This window comes from Aquarana catesbeiana, linkage group LG06 (assembly GCF_042186555.1).
Source record: "Aquarana catesbeiana isolate 2022-GZ linkage group LG06, ASM4218655v1, whole genome shotgun sequence".
NCBI lineage: Eukaryota > Metazoa > Chordata > Amphibia > Anura > Ranidae > Aquarana > Aquarana catesbeiana.
In genome coordinates, this window is record NC_133329.1 from 116,706,039 (window position 1) to 116,722,705 (window position 16,667).

The 16,667-nt window shown below is 40.3% G+C and overlaps 1 protein-coding gene across 4 annotated transcripts in view; it reads left to right on the forward strand.

Annotated features, from left to right (window-relative positions):
• Nucleotides 1-16,180, forward strand: part of TTYH3 (tweety family member 3) — a 222,755-nt gene extending 206,575 nt beyond the window's left edge. For all 4 annotated transcript variants that reach the window (XM_073636709.1, XM_073636708.1, XM_073636711.1 and 1 more), the window contains one exon: nucleotides 3,944-16,180. Coding sequence is in view for 2 of the 4 variants with exons in the window: in XM_073636710.1 (XP_073492811.1) it covers nucleotides 3,944-4,009 (66 nt within the window). In the remaining 2 variants the exon portion in view is untranslated. The remainder of the gene's footprint in view (nucleotides 1-3,943) is intronic.
• The last annotated feature ends 487 nt before the right edge of the window (nucleotides 16,181-16,667 follow it).

Sequence of the window (16,667 nt, forward strand, 5' to 3'; positions counted from 1 at the left end):
GGCTGCAACACTGCCCATCAAGTTAACTTCTGCCACTGGATCTATTCCAGGATGGACTCCTCGACATTGAGGTGGTGAGGAAACATGGATTCATGAGTATACCTTGCTGAAGAGTGGGCTGTCAGGAAAAATCGGCGCTTTACTTTGTTTCCGCCAAGCTTTGGCCAACGTCTAACGAGCTGCCAGGAACATAATGCCCTCCGGTTTCTTTTGATTCCTGGTCAAAGTTAGGATAGGCTTGTACAATAGAGCCTCCCATTGTTTTTCAGGCCAAAGTTTCATTCAGTACAGCCCTGATCATAGTGTAAATCTGCATCCAAAAGTGAATTGCCTTGGGGCAAGTCCACCACCACTTTATTTTGAATTGGCAAAGTAACAGTATCACTTTAAAGTAAACCTATGCTTGCACATTCAGGGGGAAAGCAACAGGTTTGTTTTAATCCCTTTATTCCCAGCAGCACATACTTACCTTTCCATTGCTTCCCCACCCCTCCGTTCAGCTTCAGAAAGCATAGGAAATGCCTCATACTTTGGGGTTGGAGAAGCATGTAACTTACCCATGTGACAGTGCTGAGTTAGTTGGCACTGTTACAGGGGAGTCCATAGCACTCTGAGTTTTCATTTCAGTGACTCCTAGTTTACACAGGACTTTCCTTACACTCCAGGCTACAGAATGGAGCAGAGGCAGAGCAAAAGGAAGGTAAGTACTGTGTATGCATCTGTGGAGGTCTGCTTGGACAAAGCACAGATTCACTTTAAAGTCTCTTAGAACAAACCATGAGCTTGTCGTCCTTCAGTGAACCTTTCTCCTTGGCACTTCCAAAGCAGAGGAACAGGGCTTGGCATTAGCAGGTACCACCGATATTCTGGCTATAAGGCTGGCTCTTTATGAAGTGTCCAGGTACTGTTTGGCAGAGGAAATCATGTAATACAGAGTTGTTGAGAGCTGTTGTTCACGTTCACCATTTTTGATCCCCAGGGAACAGTCCTCCTAAAGATTTTTTTTTTTAAACATTATTCAGCTGTTCCATAAATGTCTTTTTTAACATGTGAAAAGTTAGTTTTTGTAATTGGATCATTTACAGAGCGTTTAAAAAGTCTTTGTCTGTTGATCGTTTATTTTAGTGGACTAAATGTAATAAAACCTGTTGATTTATGTAAATCTGGTAAGAAATAATTGCTTAGTTGACTTCAGTAATTGGTCAGTTAAAAGAATATATCCATAAGTCTTTGATTTGAGGATTGTTTGACTAAGTTTTGGCTTAAAAAGTAAATCTAAAAACATTTAATCATTCCAATAGACAATAATGACCTGTATCTGTAGGAAGTAAGGTGCCTTCCTTTCCTGGTCTAAGGGACCATCTGCTTTGTAGAAAAATGGACAATGGATTAACTTTACACTGTGAGCTTCCATTGTGCAATTGGCTGGATTGTGCTGTTTTTGTATTGCATCTGCACTAAAATTGGTTGTAAATCTGAGCCATGAAGTCAGCCAATTGATATATCTAGTGTACTTAGTCATCATGGAATTTAGGTAGAGGAGATGTGTACTGTGTTTAGTGTGTTAAGTTAAAGGCAAAAGATGCATATGTAGTATTTAACGTCAAAAAGAAAACACTCTCAGTGCTACCCTTGTCTGCACTTATTCAGGTGGAATGAGTGGCAACTGGGACAGTTGTCCCAGTGTACTATACTATCCTAACACACTGTATTCCTGGAGGTTTCAAAATGGTAATGAAAGTCTATAAAGTGCTGGCTGACATCCAGGGCTGAAGCGAGGCTGCCTAATCAAAATGGGCTGGGGACCCAAATACTGCAACAGAAGAGGGGAGGGAGAGAAAGGTGCCAAGCGGCCACTGGTGTAGCATAGTTTAATGTAACAAATTGAATCACAACATGCAATACACTCACAATTAAAAGTAAGGTAACAGGCGTTCTGGTGCCATTAAAGTCTCTCGGGGGAGTCCAGAGAATGACAGAGCCGTCGGTCAGCGTGGTCCCTTTGTTGGATGATCCTGCCAGTGGCCGCCTCAGAGAAGGAGCTGATGACGCTTTTTGCCCAATCTCCTGCAATCGCTGTAGAGTAAGCCTGGTGTCCTGATGGCCTCATTTAGCTTTATAAAGCAGGTTTCTGTATCTGATGTCACTCCTCCTCTTGGCTGAATTTCAAAGTTCTCTGTTCCTGTTTGCTTCCTTTACCTGTCCTGATACAGGACAGGTAAAGGAAGGAAAAAGGAAGACAGAGAGGAGTGACATCACAGATACCGAAAACTGCTTTATAAAGCTAAATGAGGCAACCAGGACCCCAGGATTACTCTACAGTGATTGCCAGAGATTGGGCAAAAAGCATCATCAACTCCTTCTCTGAGGTGTCCACCGGCAGGATCATCCAGCATAGTGGCCACAGCGGCTGCGCTGACAGCTCTGTCATTCTCTGGACTCCCCTGAGATTGCCGGTGTTCTGCCGAGAAAGTTCCGCTCGACGGATAAGGACCCCCCTCTACTGCTCAGTAGGATCCGTCGGAAATAGCCGAAGGTAAATAGCTGAAAATCAGCTGTACATGGCGCCTGTAAGAGGGCCCCTCGCGGGCTCGCTTTGCTCGCCACGCTTAGGGCACGGCCTTGCTTCACTCGGCTCTTTTTTATTCCCCCTCTAGGTCCACTTGGATGGTGGGGAAGGAACCTGGACCTAGGGCGCAGGCGCCGTGTACAGCTGATTAAAGATTTTGAGCTTCGGCTATCTCCGGCGGCTCATAGTAGTTCGTACTGCACAGGCGCTGCGCCTGCACAGTACAGGAGGGGTCCTTATCCGCCGAGGGAACTTTCTCGGCAAGACACCGGCACCAGATCGCCTGTTACCTTACTTTTAATTGTGAGAGTATCTTCTGTTATGATTCAGTTTGTTACTGTGCTACACCAGTGGCTGCTTGGCTCCTTTCTCTCCCTACTATTTAACGTCTACTGGAATCTGGTATGAAAAGAAAAGCTCCTTCACGAGCAAGTCTACCTATAGGTTTCTCATTTTTGATGGGTACTGGCAGGTTGAAAAACTTCAAATACTTCCTCACCTTCCCCACCTCCTGTGCTTCAAGCATACACTGCGTGGCTTAATTTTTATCAGTGTTCTTTTATGTCCCTTGTGTATCTTCCCAGTGGAAGAAATAGAGGATCCTGCACCCAGCAGCTAATGCCTTCCCTTTGGTCCCCTTCCCTCCATTGTGCCACCAGGCACAAAGAAAAATCCTCCAGGTTCAGGGGAGCATGTGATTGATTCTGCTTTCTCCCATGTGACAGTTCTGGTGTTTTGGCAGTTGGTTTATCAGGCACCCGGTGCTGCCACTTTGGGATGAGAGAGTGAGAGCTCATCTCTTTGTAAGGTCCAAGTCACAACACTGGGCTTCCTCTCTTTACTCCCAGCAGCTGAGTTGTTTTTCATACATTGGGGCTCTGTACATCTGATACCTAGTCATTTGTTTGGTTGAATTGTCTAAATTCTGGATGGATACAGGTAGCTCAACAAACCACTGACGCCTTAATCACTAGGTGCCTCTCCGCTATATGATTTCTCGTCATCCTTGTTCCAGATTTTCCATTCCACGCCATGGAGTCTCAAAGCTGCCCAGTTTCTATAATAAATCCATCTTTTCTAGTGGGCAGACCTTGGAACTCAGAAGCTGATATCTCATCCACAGAGATTAGTTCAAAACCTCAACATTTAGCCAAAACAGAAATAGCAATTTTCAGTGGCCTGACCTGTTAAATGTAGATGAGGATTTCTGTAGGATACGGCAATTTATAATATATTTAAATAGATTGCTAGACAATACTAAGATGCAAAAGTTATTTCACTATGATTATTCTTTTTTAGTGGCTTGTGTTTGGTGGTGAGAAAGGGGAGGTTAAATGTATGTCTAATTTTTTTTTGTGTTCTGTCTTTTTCCAGTACACCTCCAGCATGCGAGCAAAGTATTTGGCCACTAACCGCCCAGAAACGGACCCTGGCCACTAAGAGTGGGATCCAACAGTCTTCGGATAGATTTCAACCTGCTGTGTTCCTAAAGTGTGGGTCAATGCATCCCTAAATAAATGTCGCCATTCCCAGGCACCCCCAGCCTTTGAGCCTTGCCTTCAAGCCCCACCTCCTATGTGCAAACTGCTTGGAAGAGTCAAACACAAGTGTCTTGGGATATCACAAATTGTTGACCTCAACATGGAATTCAACCTTTGTTTTACATGCAGCAATCTCATTGCAACATTTTAATCACCTGAATTTGACATCAGGCCCTTCAAATAGCTGTGGTTCGTTGCCATAAAGTCACTTTCGATTTTTTTGTAATTTTTTTTTTTCTGATCTTATGAAAAGACGTCACATTTTTTTAATGTCTTTGTCTAAAATGTGCAATTTGTTTTAATAATGCAGCGGAATACATAACCTTTTTTTTCTACTCTTATTTTGCGGCTGCTTTTTATATTCAGTCAATGTTGTATAATGCAGATATTTTGATGTCAGTATTATGTATATCCTTTTTAAAACCAAGGACTCATGATATTCTAAATTATGAGCAAGGAGATGTAAATTACAGATTAGGCTATGTAAAAGAGCATTTGGAGGGTAGTCTTACCCAAAGCAGAGTTTGTTTTGACTGGGACAAGGCTTGATCACCTGTTGGATATTCAGTGCTGCTTAGGACCTGTGCAGGAAGGTCTACTCCAATGCCAGCAAGTATATGACCCAAACATTGTTTTTATTTTTTGGCCTCTGAATAAGAATACTTGCAGAACAGAGTTCAGTGCCACAAGTCGCTCATGGGAAACCCAAGCCTAGCCTTCCACTGCAATGCAAAGGGATAGGAGATGTCTTTTTTTCTAAGGTCCTAAAGAGCACTGAAGTCCTGGCAGGGAACCCATACGTGCTTAACAAAAGTATTTCTAAAATTTTCAATCAGAAAACAGCTTGATCAGAACAGCTTTCGATTAGAATACATTTATGGCATATTTCCTTTAGACTGCTAATTTCCCATACAAAGATCCCACTAAAATATACTGCAGGCAACCTGTGCTAAACCTAGACAAAAATGGATGATTAAAAATAAGCCACACTTTATTCTAAGAAAAGTGAATTTAGTGCCAATTCTCTTTAAGTTCTTGATGGCTACAGGGACTTTTACTTACATATTTGTAATTGCTGGGACAAGCTCCTTTACATAATTGTAGCCTATATATTGGGTTGACTGATCCTTTAAATTATTTCTAATGAATAACCAAAAATTGCAGCTAACCTTAAAGCTCTGTTACCCATTGATAGAGCTACTAGGACATTCCAAAACAAACCATGTTATTCTATTTTACTTTTCTTTTTCTGTTGGTTTAAGACCAGTGTTATTGATTTTTAGTCTGATAGGATCTAACTGCTTGCCATAACTGGGTCTACTTTACGTTGTGGTATTTTAAGATTCACAAGATAAGATTCTTGCTAGTTACTTCAAACTAAATATCACTTTGGTTATCAATCTTAAGCAGAGGATTTAGGCTTTTTTTTTTTTTTTTCAATTGCCACTCATTTTGTTTTCTTAGGTTATAATACTTTGACAATGAAAATGACCACTTTAGCCCTTCCATTGGGCAGAAAGTTTAGTTAGAGGAAAAATCTACCTTTTAAACTGAAAAATTTAGCTATGGGTGGATACTTTTAAAATATGAGCTGAATTGCTTCTTAGCCTTATGACTGCAACAAGGAGGTTTTAGCAGCTTGAGCTGTCTGGCTGTCTACTCCCATACAAGTAATTTCTGTAGGGATCGCAAGTCTGTTCAGTCCATGGTTACAGTTTACATTTTGTGGGTCCCCTCACCAGAGCACAAGGGAAATCTGGTTAATGGGAACTGACATAATATGGCAGCTGTCAATGTTGGTTCAGGGGTAACGTTCTTATAGTGGGTCACTGACCTGGAACATGTGTTCATTCCTGGCCTATGTCTCCTTAAAGTGGACCTGTGCTTTGTCCATACAAGGAAGTGCAACAAGTTTGTTTCAATGCTCCCCTTCTGCACAGCACCCTTAATTCCCCCAATATTCTGTTGTAGAGTGAGGAAAAAGTCTTGTTTGCTCCAAATCGTAGTAACAGCTGACACAAGACTAGGGACTCTGTCTTTGCCCTGGTTTGAGAGAGATGGTCTAAGCACTGTCACATGAGGGGAAGTGGAGTGAGTTACATGCTTATAGGTACTAGGTATTTCCTTTGTTTCTGTGGACCGAGTGGGGGGGACCCTATAATGTTGGGAAAGGAAAGGTGAGTGTATTCAGGCCATACACATGGCCTGAATATCAGGTGGCACTGGACAGTTCAATGGAAACTGGCCAATATTCAACCCGTGTGTATGGCAGCCAGTCCAGCTTCTGTTTAAGGGACGTGACTGAAAAAGGTCTGCCCAGTGGCTGAGTGCACTGCACGGTGTGTTCTGTCGGGGGGTGGCTGTCCCCCTGTCAGAAATACAATAGCTTAGCGGGGGAGATCACTTTACTAACATTGGATTGTTGGTACAGCGACTCCTCCCGAGATCCTTGTTTTTTTTTTTTTTCCATTCAGCCCATTGAGTTGAAGGGGAAAAAAAATTGCTAATGGGTACCAGCCTTTAGCTTCCATTTAGGTACCATTAAAGTAAACCTATTGCTTTGTTCGAGGGCATAAAGCAAAGATAGGAATCTCAGCCTTGAAACTCACACGTTTACAAAAAAAAATAATAGTTGGCAATGGCAGGCCCCATATTTCTTCCTTTTGAAGGTTACCATTAGTTCACCTGTGTTCCAGAGAAGAAAGCCATAATACCCTTTGTTTCCCCTCACTTGCTGCTATTTGATGGGTGCCAGGCCAGCAGTTAAGCAGAAATCTCTGCAATGCGCCCACATACAGCAATCAAAACCATTGAAGCTGAGCTGTCTGTTGTGATAGAAAATTCCTAACCTATCCATGTGGTGAGTGTCGGACAGAACAGGAAGTGAGGGGAATTGTCCCCAATAGGAACACAGTCAGTGTTTAAACCCTATTTAAAACTAGAAAAGAGTTTTGATGCCATTGGGCACCAAGGAATGATCAATTTCCTTTATATGTATTCCATTAGGTAGGAAGTCCTATGGCTCAACTGCCAAAGATCTATAAACATCAAGCTGTTTTTTTTTTAAGGTGCCCTTGTCTACCTAGAGCCTATTTTTCATGTTTTTGTAGAATTCCTTTTTATAGGCAATTATTTACACCATACATGATGGCGTATATTCCAGCATGTTTCTCCTGTGTATCCCTCCATGGTATAATCCTGTATTTCAGATACCTTTTTCCAGCTGACAAGTGTCTTATGGTATAAACCCCCTTGTATATTGTGCAAACATCATGCATGACCACTTTCCTATGTGATTATGGATACTGTACATGGCACTTGAAGCAATGGCCTTATTTAAGGACACCATGCAAAGCTCGCTAACAAACAGCCAGTCAAGTGTGATCCCTTTAGTGATATCTGATTTAAAGATTTCACTGTAGGCTACTCCACACTATGGCTTTTTTGCACTGTTATTAAATAAGGTCACATCTCTTTTTTTATTTTTGCTTGGCTACATGGATAGGGATAAGAGTTGCATTTAATTTGAAGCCTGTAAATTGATTGCATTGATTTAATTCTTAAAGTTTACTACCTCCTGTAATCAACATACTGCATTTACTCCCCTGTCTGTGCTGTATGTAGCTATAGGATTATAATCATTTTTTGTCATTAAGGCGACATACTTGTTTTAAAGTGTTTTTATTTGTATTTTATGGTTTATTGTAAAACCTGTGATTCTTACTGCATTTTAACATTTCACAACTTAACCTAGTGCTGGCGGTGACATTCTGCAAACTTTAAGGGCCAGTACATTTTCATTTTTTTTAAAAAAAGAGTGGGGGTGAGTTAGACTTTCTGTCATGTTTTCATTGCTTTCTCCATTCCAATGGGGAGATTCACCCCTCTATTGATCACTAAGAAAACAATAGGATTTGTGTGTCCGAATTAAAAATGTTTAAATCTGGACTTTTCTAAATTGGAAAATGCTTCACTGGAAGACTTTAATATAGCATATGCAATTACTTTGCAGGTCATTTGGTAATTTGCTGCTACTATTTAGCACTATTTACTTTAACATCCAATAAATTCTGTGACCAAAAAAAAAAAAATATTTTTTCATGGAACTATAGCAACAGTATTACTTATAGACTGGTTATCTCTGGAATCCTTGTCCTCTAGTCTCTTAATTGGCTGATCGTCTTTTTCAGACGTCTTTACAGAACTTGAGGTCAAATTATATGTAGATTTTTTGCAAAAATTATAACATTCCTTGCAATGTCCATCTCTACTTTAGATGTTGGTTGGTGAGAGAAATGCCAGGACTAAGTCGGTACATTATTTAATACAACACTCAGACTAATCATATGATTTTAGTAAATGTAGAACCTGAAAATGGATTTGCAGTTTAATTCCATTTTCCAACAGAATTCCCTTCTTTAATTTGAAACGCCTTTAAGTTTACTGGCCCTTAAGTATGTCGTTACCTCTGTGCACTAATGATGGAATATACTTTTATACCATAATTAAACTATTTTACCACTTACAGCATGTTTTTTTTTCTTTCATTGGCGGAAATACCACTCCTATGTATTATGGATAATTTATTTTTCATCCCTTAATCTCATGGACATACGTGAACCACAATATAGGCGGACACCTTGTAAAATCTGGAGTGCACTGAAGCCTCATGATCTACAAACCATCTATAACTGGAGATTTTAGACTTAAATCACTGGTGCTAAAGATATTGAGTCTAACTTTAAACCATAGCATTGCCGACTGTCAGGTCCCGAAAACTCTATGGATTAGCAGTGGGATTTTTTTACAGTGATTGTCTTACTACATGGGAAATTATATATCATCAACTTATCTGACTCTTCTCTTTCATCATGATGACTTCCTTTTAATAATAAAAGCAGAACTTAAAATTCCAACCGAGAATTCAGATTTTTCTGTCTTGCTTCTGTTCTTAATGGTTTGGACCACAAAAAGTAAAACTGAGCCATGTTGACCCACCAAGGCCATCAAAGACAAATCTATCTTTCATTCATCATAACATCTTTTTTGGAAGCACAATAATGTTGTTTGCACCTTGATTTTGGCTTCAATATTTTTTTTTATTTGTGTACTTTATTCATTAAGAGAACAGCTGGGATGAATTGGAAAAAAAAAAAAAAAACTTTCAGAAAAGACATCTCCAAAATGTGAATTGTAAATAGCATGTTGGACTTTGTGTCCAGTCTCAAAGACTGCCTTGTTATTGTAAAAGAAGTCCAACTCAAGACACAACAGTCTTGAGAATTACTGTTGTGTTTGTATCCTGTGTGTGATATTATTAGGTTCAACTTGCTTGCCATTTATAGGAGCTTTCACTTAAGTCTTGTCTTTTCACATGGATTTTGCTCATAAACTCTTAAGATGCATCAGAAAAAAATGAAAAGGGGTTGGAGCTACAACATAGGTCAGGCTACCTTTAGCTGTTGAAGACCTATGTGAGCATGTGCACATAGAAAAAGTTTGGTCAATCAATTTTCTGTCTGCTCGGCAGATGAAAGTATACACACCATCAGTACTGTTCCTTATTTTTAGTAGACCTGTTCCTTATTTTTAGAAGAGAGACTGCTGCAAAGGAAGAATATAGGGAACTATAGTCACTGTGCCTTTGTATTATAATATTTTTGACTGATAGACTTAGTGTGAACATTTAGCACCCATGCTGTGTGTTTATACTGGAGGATGTTGTGACCACAAAGTACCATGTTGGAGCTAGCCCATGCATTGCTCAGTTATTTGATGAATGGGCCTAAAATTACCTTTCTTGATTGGTCAGTTTTCAGCCTGTGAATAGGCACCTAAAGTTAAAGAACTGACTGTGGTGTACTATTGCGAAGTTTGAGCCAATATATTATTGCAGAAAGAACAAATTGCTAAACAAGGTGTAACGTCTACCAAACAATAAACTTCTAGCTTTCCTATCTGCAGTTACATCTTTTATCCCACCTGCTTCTCGGAGGCCTAGGAGTGGCAATGGTGCCCATATCTCCCCTCATACTAACCACCTAGCACTGCCAAGATGACATGCATTAAATTCACATTTCAGAAATTTGTTATAAAGATAATGCCTAAACAAACCTATGTCTAACCTTCTCTACCTCCTTCCATTGCAGCATTATGTCTACTGCAAAGAAATTGGTCAACTTCAATAGTAAGTGCCTGAGTGGGAGAACATGGAATGAAGGTAGAGGCTGTCCTCTAATTTCTTAGTTTTTTTAGACTTTTGTTAGAAAGTTATAGGACCATCAAACGCTGGTGGGTCAACTTTAGCAGTGTGCTTGTTTACTTAGTCTTGTTGACCCTTTGTAACTAGTTTTCTGTAAAGTGTTTTATACTGGCCAGTTTGACTTATCTATAAATAATACTTAGTAATAAGTTTTTCAAGCCCCCCCCCCCCAGTGGTGGAAAATTATTGACCAAGGGAGGGGGCTGGGTAAGAGAACCCATCAAGAATGGTTAGTTAGGTTTGTCTGCAAGAGTTGAACAATGCCGTCAATAGTCAAAGCTATTACCCCTAATCAGGCGACAATTGGCTGATAGGCCTTGAATGGGTCACCTAACAATGGGTTTTAGGGTTCTATATTTTTATGGAGCTGACTATGCAATTCTTAGTCATGTATTTTACAGGGTAGAAGTGTGGGCTATACACTTGCAGTCTTTTAGGCCCCTTTCACACTGCCGCGATTTTGCAGCGATTTCAAGGAATGCCTGCGTAAACATGAGGTTTATGGACCTCAACTCGCATCAAAGTCAGACCATAGTAGTACAGGGACTACTTTAAAATCGGTGCGACTTGAAGTCGCATAGATATGTGTAGTTATCATTGGAAATCATGGGGTATGACTTGTCAGGAGACTCTGACGTCCAAAGTCACAGGAAAAATGGGCCTTACCTGCACACCTGGGTCCCTTTCACACGTGTGCAACTTGGGACTGCAAAGTCACATGAACCATGATTTCCAATGAGTACCATTCATATCTGTGTAACTTCAAGTCGCAGCTGCTTCAAAAGTAGTGTCTGCAGTACTTTGGTCCAACTTTGATGCAATTTGAGGTCCATAAATCTCAAGATTACACAGGCATGGTTAAAGTTGGATCAAAATCGTGTGACTTTCAGGTCACACAACTGTGAAAGGGGCCTTAAGTTTCCTTATTAATGAAAACTTGAGAGCGGTAGAAGTGTCTGTGTTGAATAACCTAATTCTAGCCATCATTGTACATGTGCGAACATACAGAGTTCATTGACTGACTTGTGTGGGCAACAATAATTACATGATACCCATTGTTAAAAAGTGCAGTCTAGTACGCAAACATATTTGCTTCTTGAAGAATGTCAAATGAAGAAACAAAATGTGGTTGTCTGCTGTAGGTTTTACACACAAGTTCAGAGATATTACATTTCTTTTGTATATGAAGTTCTGCATTACAACAGGGCATTGTTCCCAAGATTACTCTTGAAGGTGGTAAGGCTTGGTTCCTCAAGACACACAGCACTTTAACAAATCTTTGAACACCTTGAGTGTGCTGCCATTTTTGTACAAGGCACATTCACTTATCCTTTGGGTCTATTGCGGTTAATGTTGCTTTGGTAAAATAATTAATGCTAGTTTTACCACCACAACTATAGACAGATGGCGGTACTTAATAGATGGAGCTGAGAATGCTTGGTAGGCTCAATATCTAACTGGGGAATGTTGCAGACTTCATATAAGCAAAACTCCAGGCAAACAACTGCACATTTGAAATGAATATATGTGAATGGTTGTACTTGCCAAGGGGTTGTAACTCTGTCCAGGAGGTGATGTAATTCATTCAACTTTGCCTCCACTATAACGCCACTATTTTGTAGTTTAGATGTACACCTTACTTTCTCACATCATTACTATTCATTGGATAATAAAAGGGTATTGTTTTGCTGAATTATTGCCCAATAAGTATGCAGAAGGGGGAGAAGTGACTTGGGAAGCTGCAAAAGCTGAGCCAGGTAAATGGGGATGTCACCTGTCTGCCTGTGCAGTGTAGCAGATGCGTATGAATTACACATTAAACTGAAAAGAAGCAAAAACAAATTTTTGAATCCAAAAGCAGTGCATACGTTTTTATTTCAATTGTGTATTTAGCTGTTTGAAATTCCTCATCATGCAGTATATATTCCTTACTATATGCTTATATGCATGCAGTAGGAATTGAACATCAACTATATTATATTAACCATCTGTCAGAACACCAGTGAGTTTAGTTTGTCAATTATCTGACCTGCCTACTTAAAGCGGAGTTCCGGCCAATTTTTTTTTTTTTAATTGATCCGAGCATTATTAGTTATTACATAAAAAAAAAAGTGTATACAAGGTTAATTAAAAATTTTAATGTAATACTTACAAGTTTCTCCCTCCTGTTGTGGCCGTTGCCATCATGATTGTGGGCATGTGAAGCCCAATCGATATCTCATCCTGGATAAGTGTTGGAGAGGTGCCTGCTGGGTAACAGCATGCACCTCTCGATCTCGCGCATGAGCGATTCACAGGCGGTCATAGCGTCAATTGTTTCTAAAGTTGCCATAACAACTGGCGGCAACACAGGAAGGTCCCGTCCCGTTGTTATGGCAACATAACCTAAAATGGCGCTGTGATCCGCCTTAAATCTTTTATCCCAGTACTGCCCACAGACTCCTGGGAAATGATGACACATCATTTCCCAGGAGCATAGGTGAGGGAGGAAGTGACGAGGAGCTCCGCGGACCAGGAAGTGGCAGATTAGGAGGACTACATAGCAATAGGGTGTTTCTGGTAAGTATAAAAACAATTGTTCCTCCCAAATGTTTCTTTATAGGTTAAAAGGGGTCTGTTAACGGAAAAAAAAAATTCAGGGTGGAACTCCGCTTTAATTCAAAGGATTAACAGGGCTGATGCTAATAACTAGTCAGTGAGAGGTGGATGTATCCGTATATAGACCACTTAAAGTAGAAGTATAGGCAAAACCTTTTATTATTTTGGATAGAGTAAGGGAGGGTTCAAACCCTTGTAAGGTCTATTTTTCCTGTGTCCCATTGGGGAGATTGCCATAACAGGAAGTGAGAGGAAATCCCAGCAAATTAAGGGAATCTCTTGGGGACCCCCAGGTCATCTAAAGTAGTGTCTCTGGAAGAATCCATCTCTATTATTTTTTCTGGGACAACCCAAATTTTGGGATTTTATTTTACTTTCACTTTTAATGATAATGGTGAACAGAACAAATGGAGAGGGTGAATCTCCCTAAAGACAAATAAAGACTGCAATAAAAACTGACAAGCATTCGAAGGTGGGCTCCTTGAACCACAAAAACATGGCTGCAATTGAAGGTGGCTTTTAATTAAAACAACTACTGGACTTCCTACTAGTACATGAACTACACTAGTGACTGAACAGAATTAGAAATATGTTGGCAGATAGGATAATTCTTATATATGTTTTTCAACCATGCATTTAGCTGTTTGCCTGGAGTTTTGCAAAACAGAGTCAACTAACACTTTGCTAATTGCTCATGTGTATTGAGCCTTTCCACCTAACTAACCACTGTTACCTTCGGGGTCAATGAGTGCTCAGCAGGTGCTATTATAAGCTGCTTATAGGCTAAGAATTTCAGTCACCAGGTCCATTATCAAAAGGATTGATCTTGGAGAGGTTAGACTTAGGTTGGACACATACATAGATTTGAAAACATTAACAACTGGCCAGCAGGGCAAGTGTGGGCTGGATTGTCTATGGAGGCATATTCCAAAATTATGCCTATATTATGTTGATTTACTGGTGTTCACAGCATACTTTCGGGGCCTGAAGCCAGACATTATCACTGACAACTCTTACTAATTTTGGAGTATTTTCTTGAGTAAGGCTGGCCATACATTATGCATTTATTTTATTTTTCATTCAACCAGCGGGTTGAATGAAAGAAAATGCCTTATGCTGTGGTGTTGTATTCTGATAGTAGGGAGCCTTACCCATCGTCAGAATACAGTAATCAGTGTTGCCGGCTATAAGAGGTGGCACGGATCATTCAGGAAAAACCCTACAGGCTGGTTGTTGCTCCAAAATATATCCCAGGAAGAGTCTAGTCTGCCCATACATGAAAAGAAATATGGCCAGTCCCCGCTGAACTTATCTTGGGATATAATGTGGAGCTGCGCTTCCACCTCCCCCACTGTTTTTACACGGACAATGATGACTACAATCAAACTCCATTCCTCACCCTTATTGATGATTCTGTATTGAAGGCCACACACCAGAATGCAGTGCATAGGTCTTACATATAGTGTAATACCTTTAGTGCATAGTCTAGTGAAATTCCAAAATAAAATACTTGTATTTGGCATTTTTCCCTAGAAGCCATAAAGACTGACAGATTTTGCAAATGCGTCTCACATGTGTTCTAAAGTGGCATAGCATGCGCCATATTAATGTACAAGTTCTAAACCGGTTCTTGAATTTGGTGCATGCTGTGGCACTTTTGGAATGAATGTGAGAAACTTTTGCAAAATCTGTCTCTGTATCTTCTGAAAGTGGATCTAATTAGGGCCACCTTTCATTTGATGTACAAACTGGGTATTTTATTTTGAAATTGGTGCACAATGACCATGTAGAACTGGAGCAAGTAAGAACTACCTGAATTTGGTGCACAAGCCGTTGGCAGAACCAAAACTGTTGCAGATGTTTTTTTAATTAGACGCAACAGGAGCAATTATTGGCAGAAAAGTGGCGCAGCACTTTATTGAATTCCCCCTAGACCTTTGAACCTTGTTTTAGTTTTTTAGCAAGATGTTTTTCTCAGTCCTCATCATGTTTGATTCCTAAAACTCGAGACATCAGAGATGAGTGCACTGCCCTCCACAGTCTAGTCTTCCGAAACTTGACTCAACGCCAATCAATGTGGTTTCCTGCTGCTATCTATATTCCATCTGGGAATATTTACAGAATACAGTTAAAGCCAAGTGACCAGATTGCTCGGTATAGAGTCAAACGAGATAGCATATGGTCATGCTAAAGGCAGAATAAAATCAATTTGCTTTCTGGGATCCCAAGAATTTTAAAGTCTGCGTATCAGGATAGACATATGAAAGATTACTTCTTTTTAAATATTTTCTCCCTCCCGAAACTTTCACCCTCATCCTTGCTTCACCAGTTATTGAGTCTCTTACCGAAGTAGAAATGTCTGATATTGTAATGCTTCATCTAGATCAGTGACCCACCGAGTAGAAAGGGAAATGTGAGGGTGACCTTAGACCATGCACCTCTTAAAGGCATTGTACACTTTCAAAGGTTTTTTTTTTTAGCTGGGTTTTAAATGTAGTTATTCCCTCTTTTGTTTTACCTTGTAATGAAGGGCTCATGTATTGTGGCTGCAGTTATAGTGCCATGGCTGATCATTTCTCCCATGTCTGATCATTTCTCCCATGTCCATGCATTAATCCACCTAACATGTCCTTATTCGCCAGAGGGACAAGCAACTTCTTGTTCCTGGTCACATAACATCCACTGCATACCTAGTCGTTTCTCTGTGCTACATCACAAATATGTGAGTGCTAATGTGATGCAACTAACGCATCTCTTCCAGCATGGTAAGCTGTTATTAGCTCTCACCTGCCCCAACCCTAGACTGAGAGACCCAGGGATTGTGAGATATGTAGTTTCTTCATAGTAAGTGTCAGTTCTCAGACTACAGACAGATCATGTATTAACCCGTGCAGTGCCATGCCACATTCCCTTATGTTTTAAACATATTTCTGAAACAATGTGAAGATTCACCCTATTATAAGCTGTGCATACAGGGCAACAGATGACACCATGAAACTACGTGATCAATGCAGTCAATGTCAGCATGACTGACGTGCTCCTAACAGGTTATGGTGGATGATAGAGGTACACTCAAATCTGAGATGACCATCTAAACAAAACTGACACATTTGTTTGGGTGCACTTACCACCTAGTATGTATGCATGATGTAAAAATGGGTCATTCCATCCAAATCTGGTGGATGGTGGTGAGAGTATAAACATCCAGTGGCTTTTTAGAATTCTTTAGAACATAACGTAAAACTGTGCTAATGTAGGGTAAACCAACAGGTTTGCTGTAATTCCCCCCCTTAGCAGAACATACTCATTTTATCGCTCCATTTAGCTGCCAGGAGCAGGAAAAGCCACCCTGCATAAGCTATGAGTCGCTTACGTCATGGCTTATAGTGGGGTATGGATTCTTTGTGTTATAGAACTGGTGAATGCCGATTGGCCCAACCACGTGCCTCTGTATACTTCGAGGCATCTGGTTTTTTTTTTTTTTTTTTTGCTCCCAAGGGTTGAATGGAATGATGGGAGAGCCAAGTAAAGATGAGTTGCTTCACTTTAGGGGGGTTAAAGCAAAACTGTGAACTGTGTCAGTTTTAGTTGCTTTAAGCAACAAAACTACTACTCGAGTTCCCAAACCTGTCCCCCCACTTCCCTCCTTACACGTGTGATATAAAAAAACTAAGTTTGAAAGAGGTGGACCTCTCCC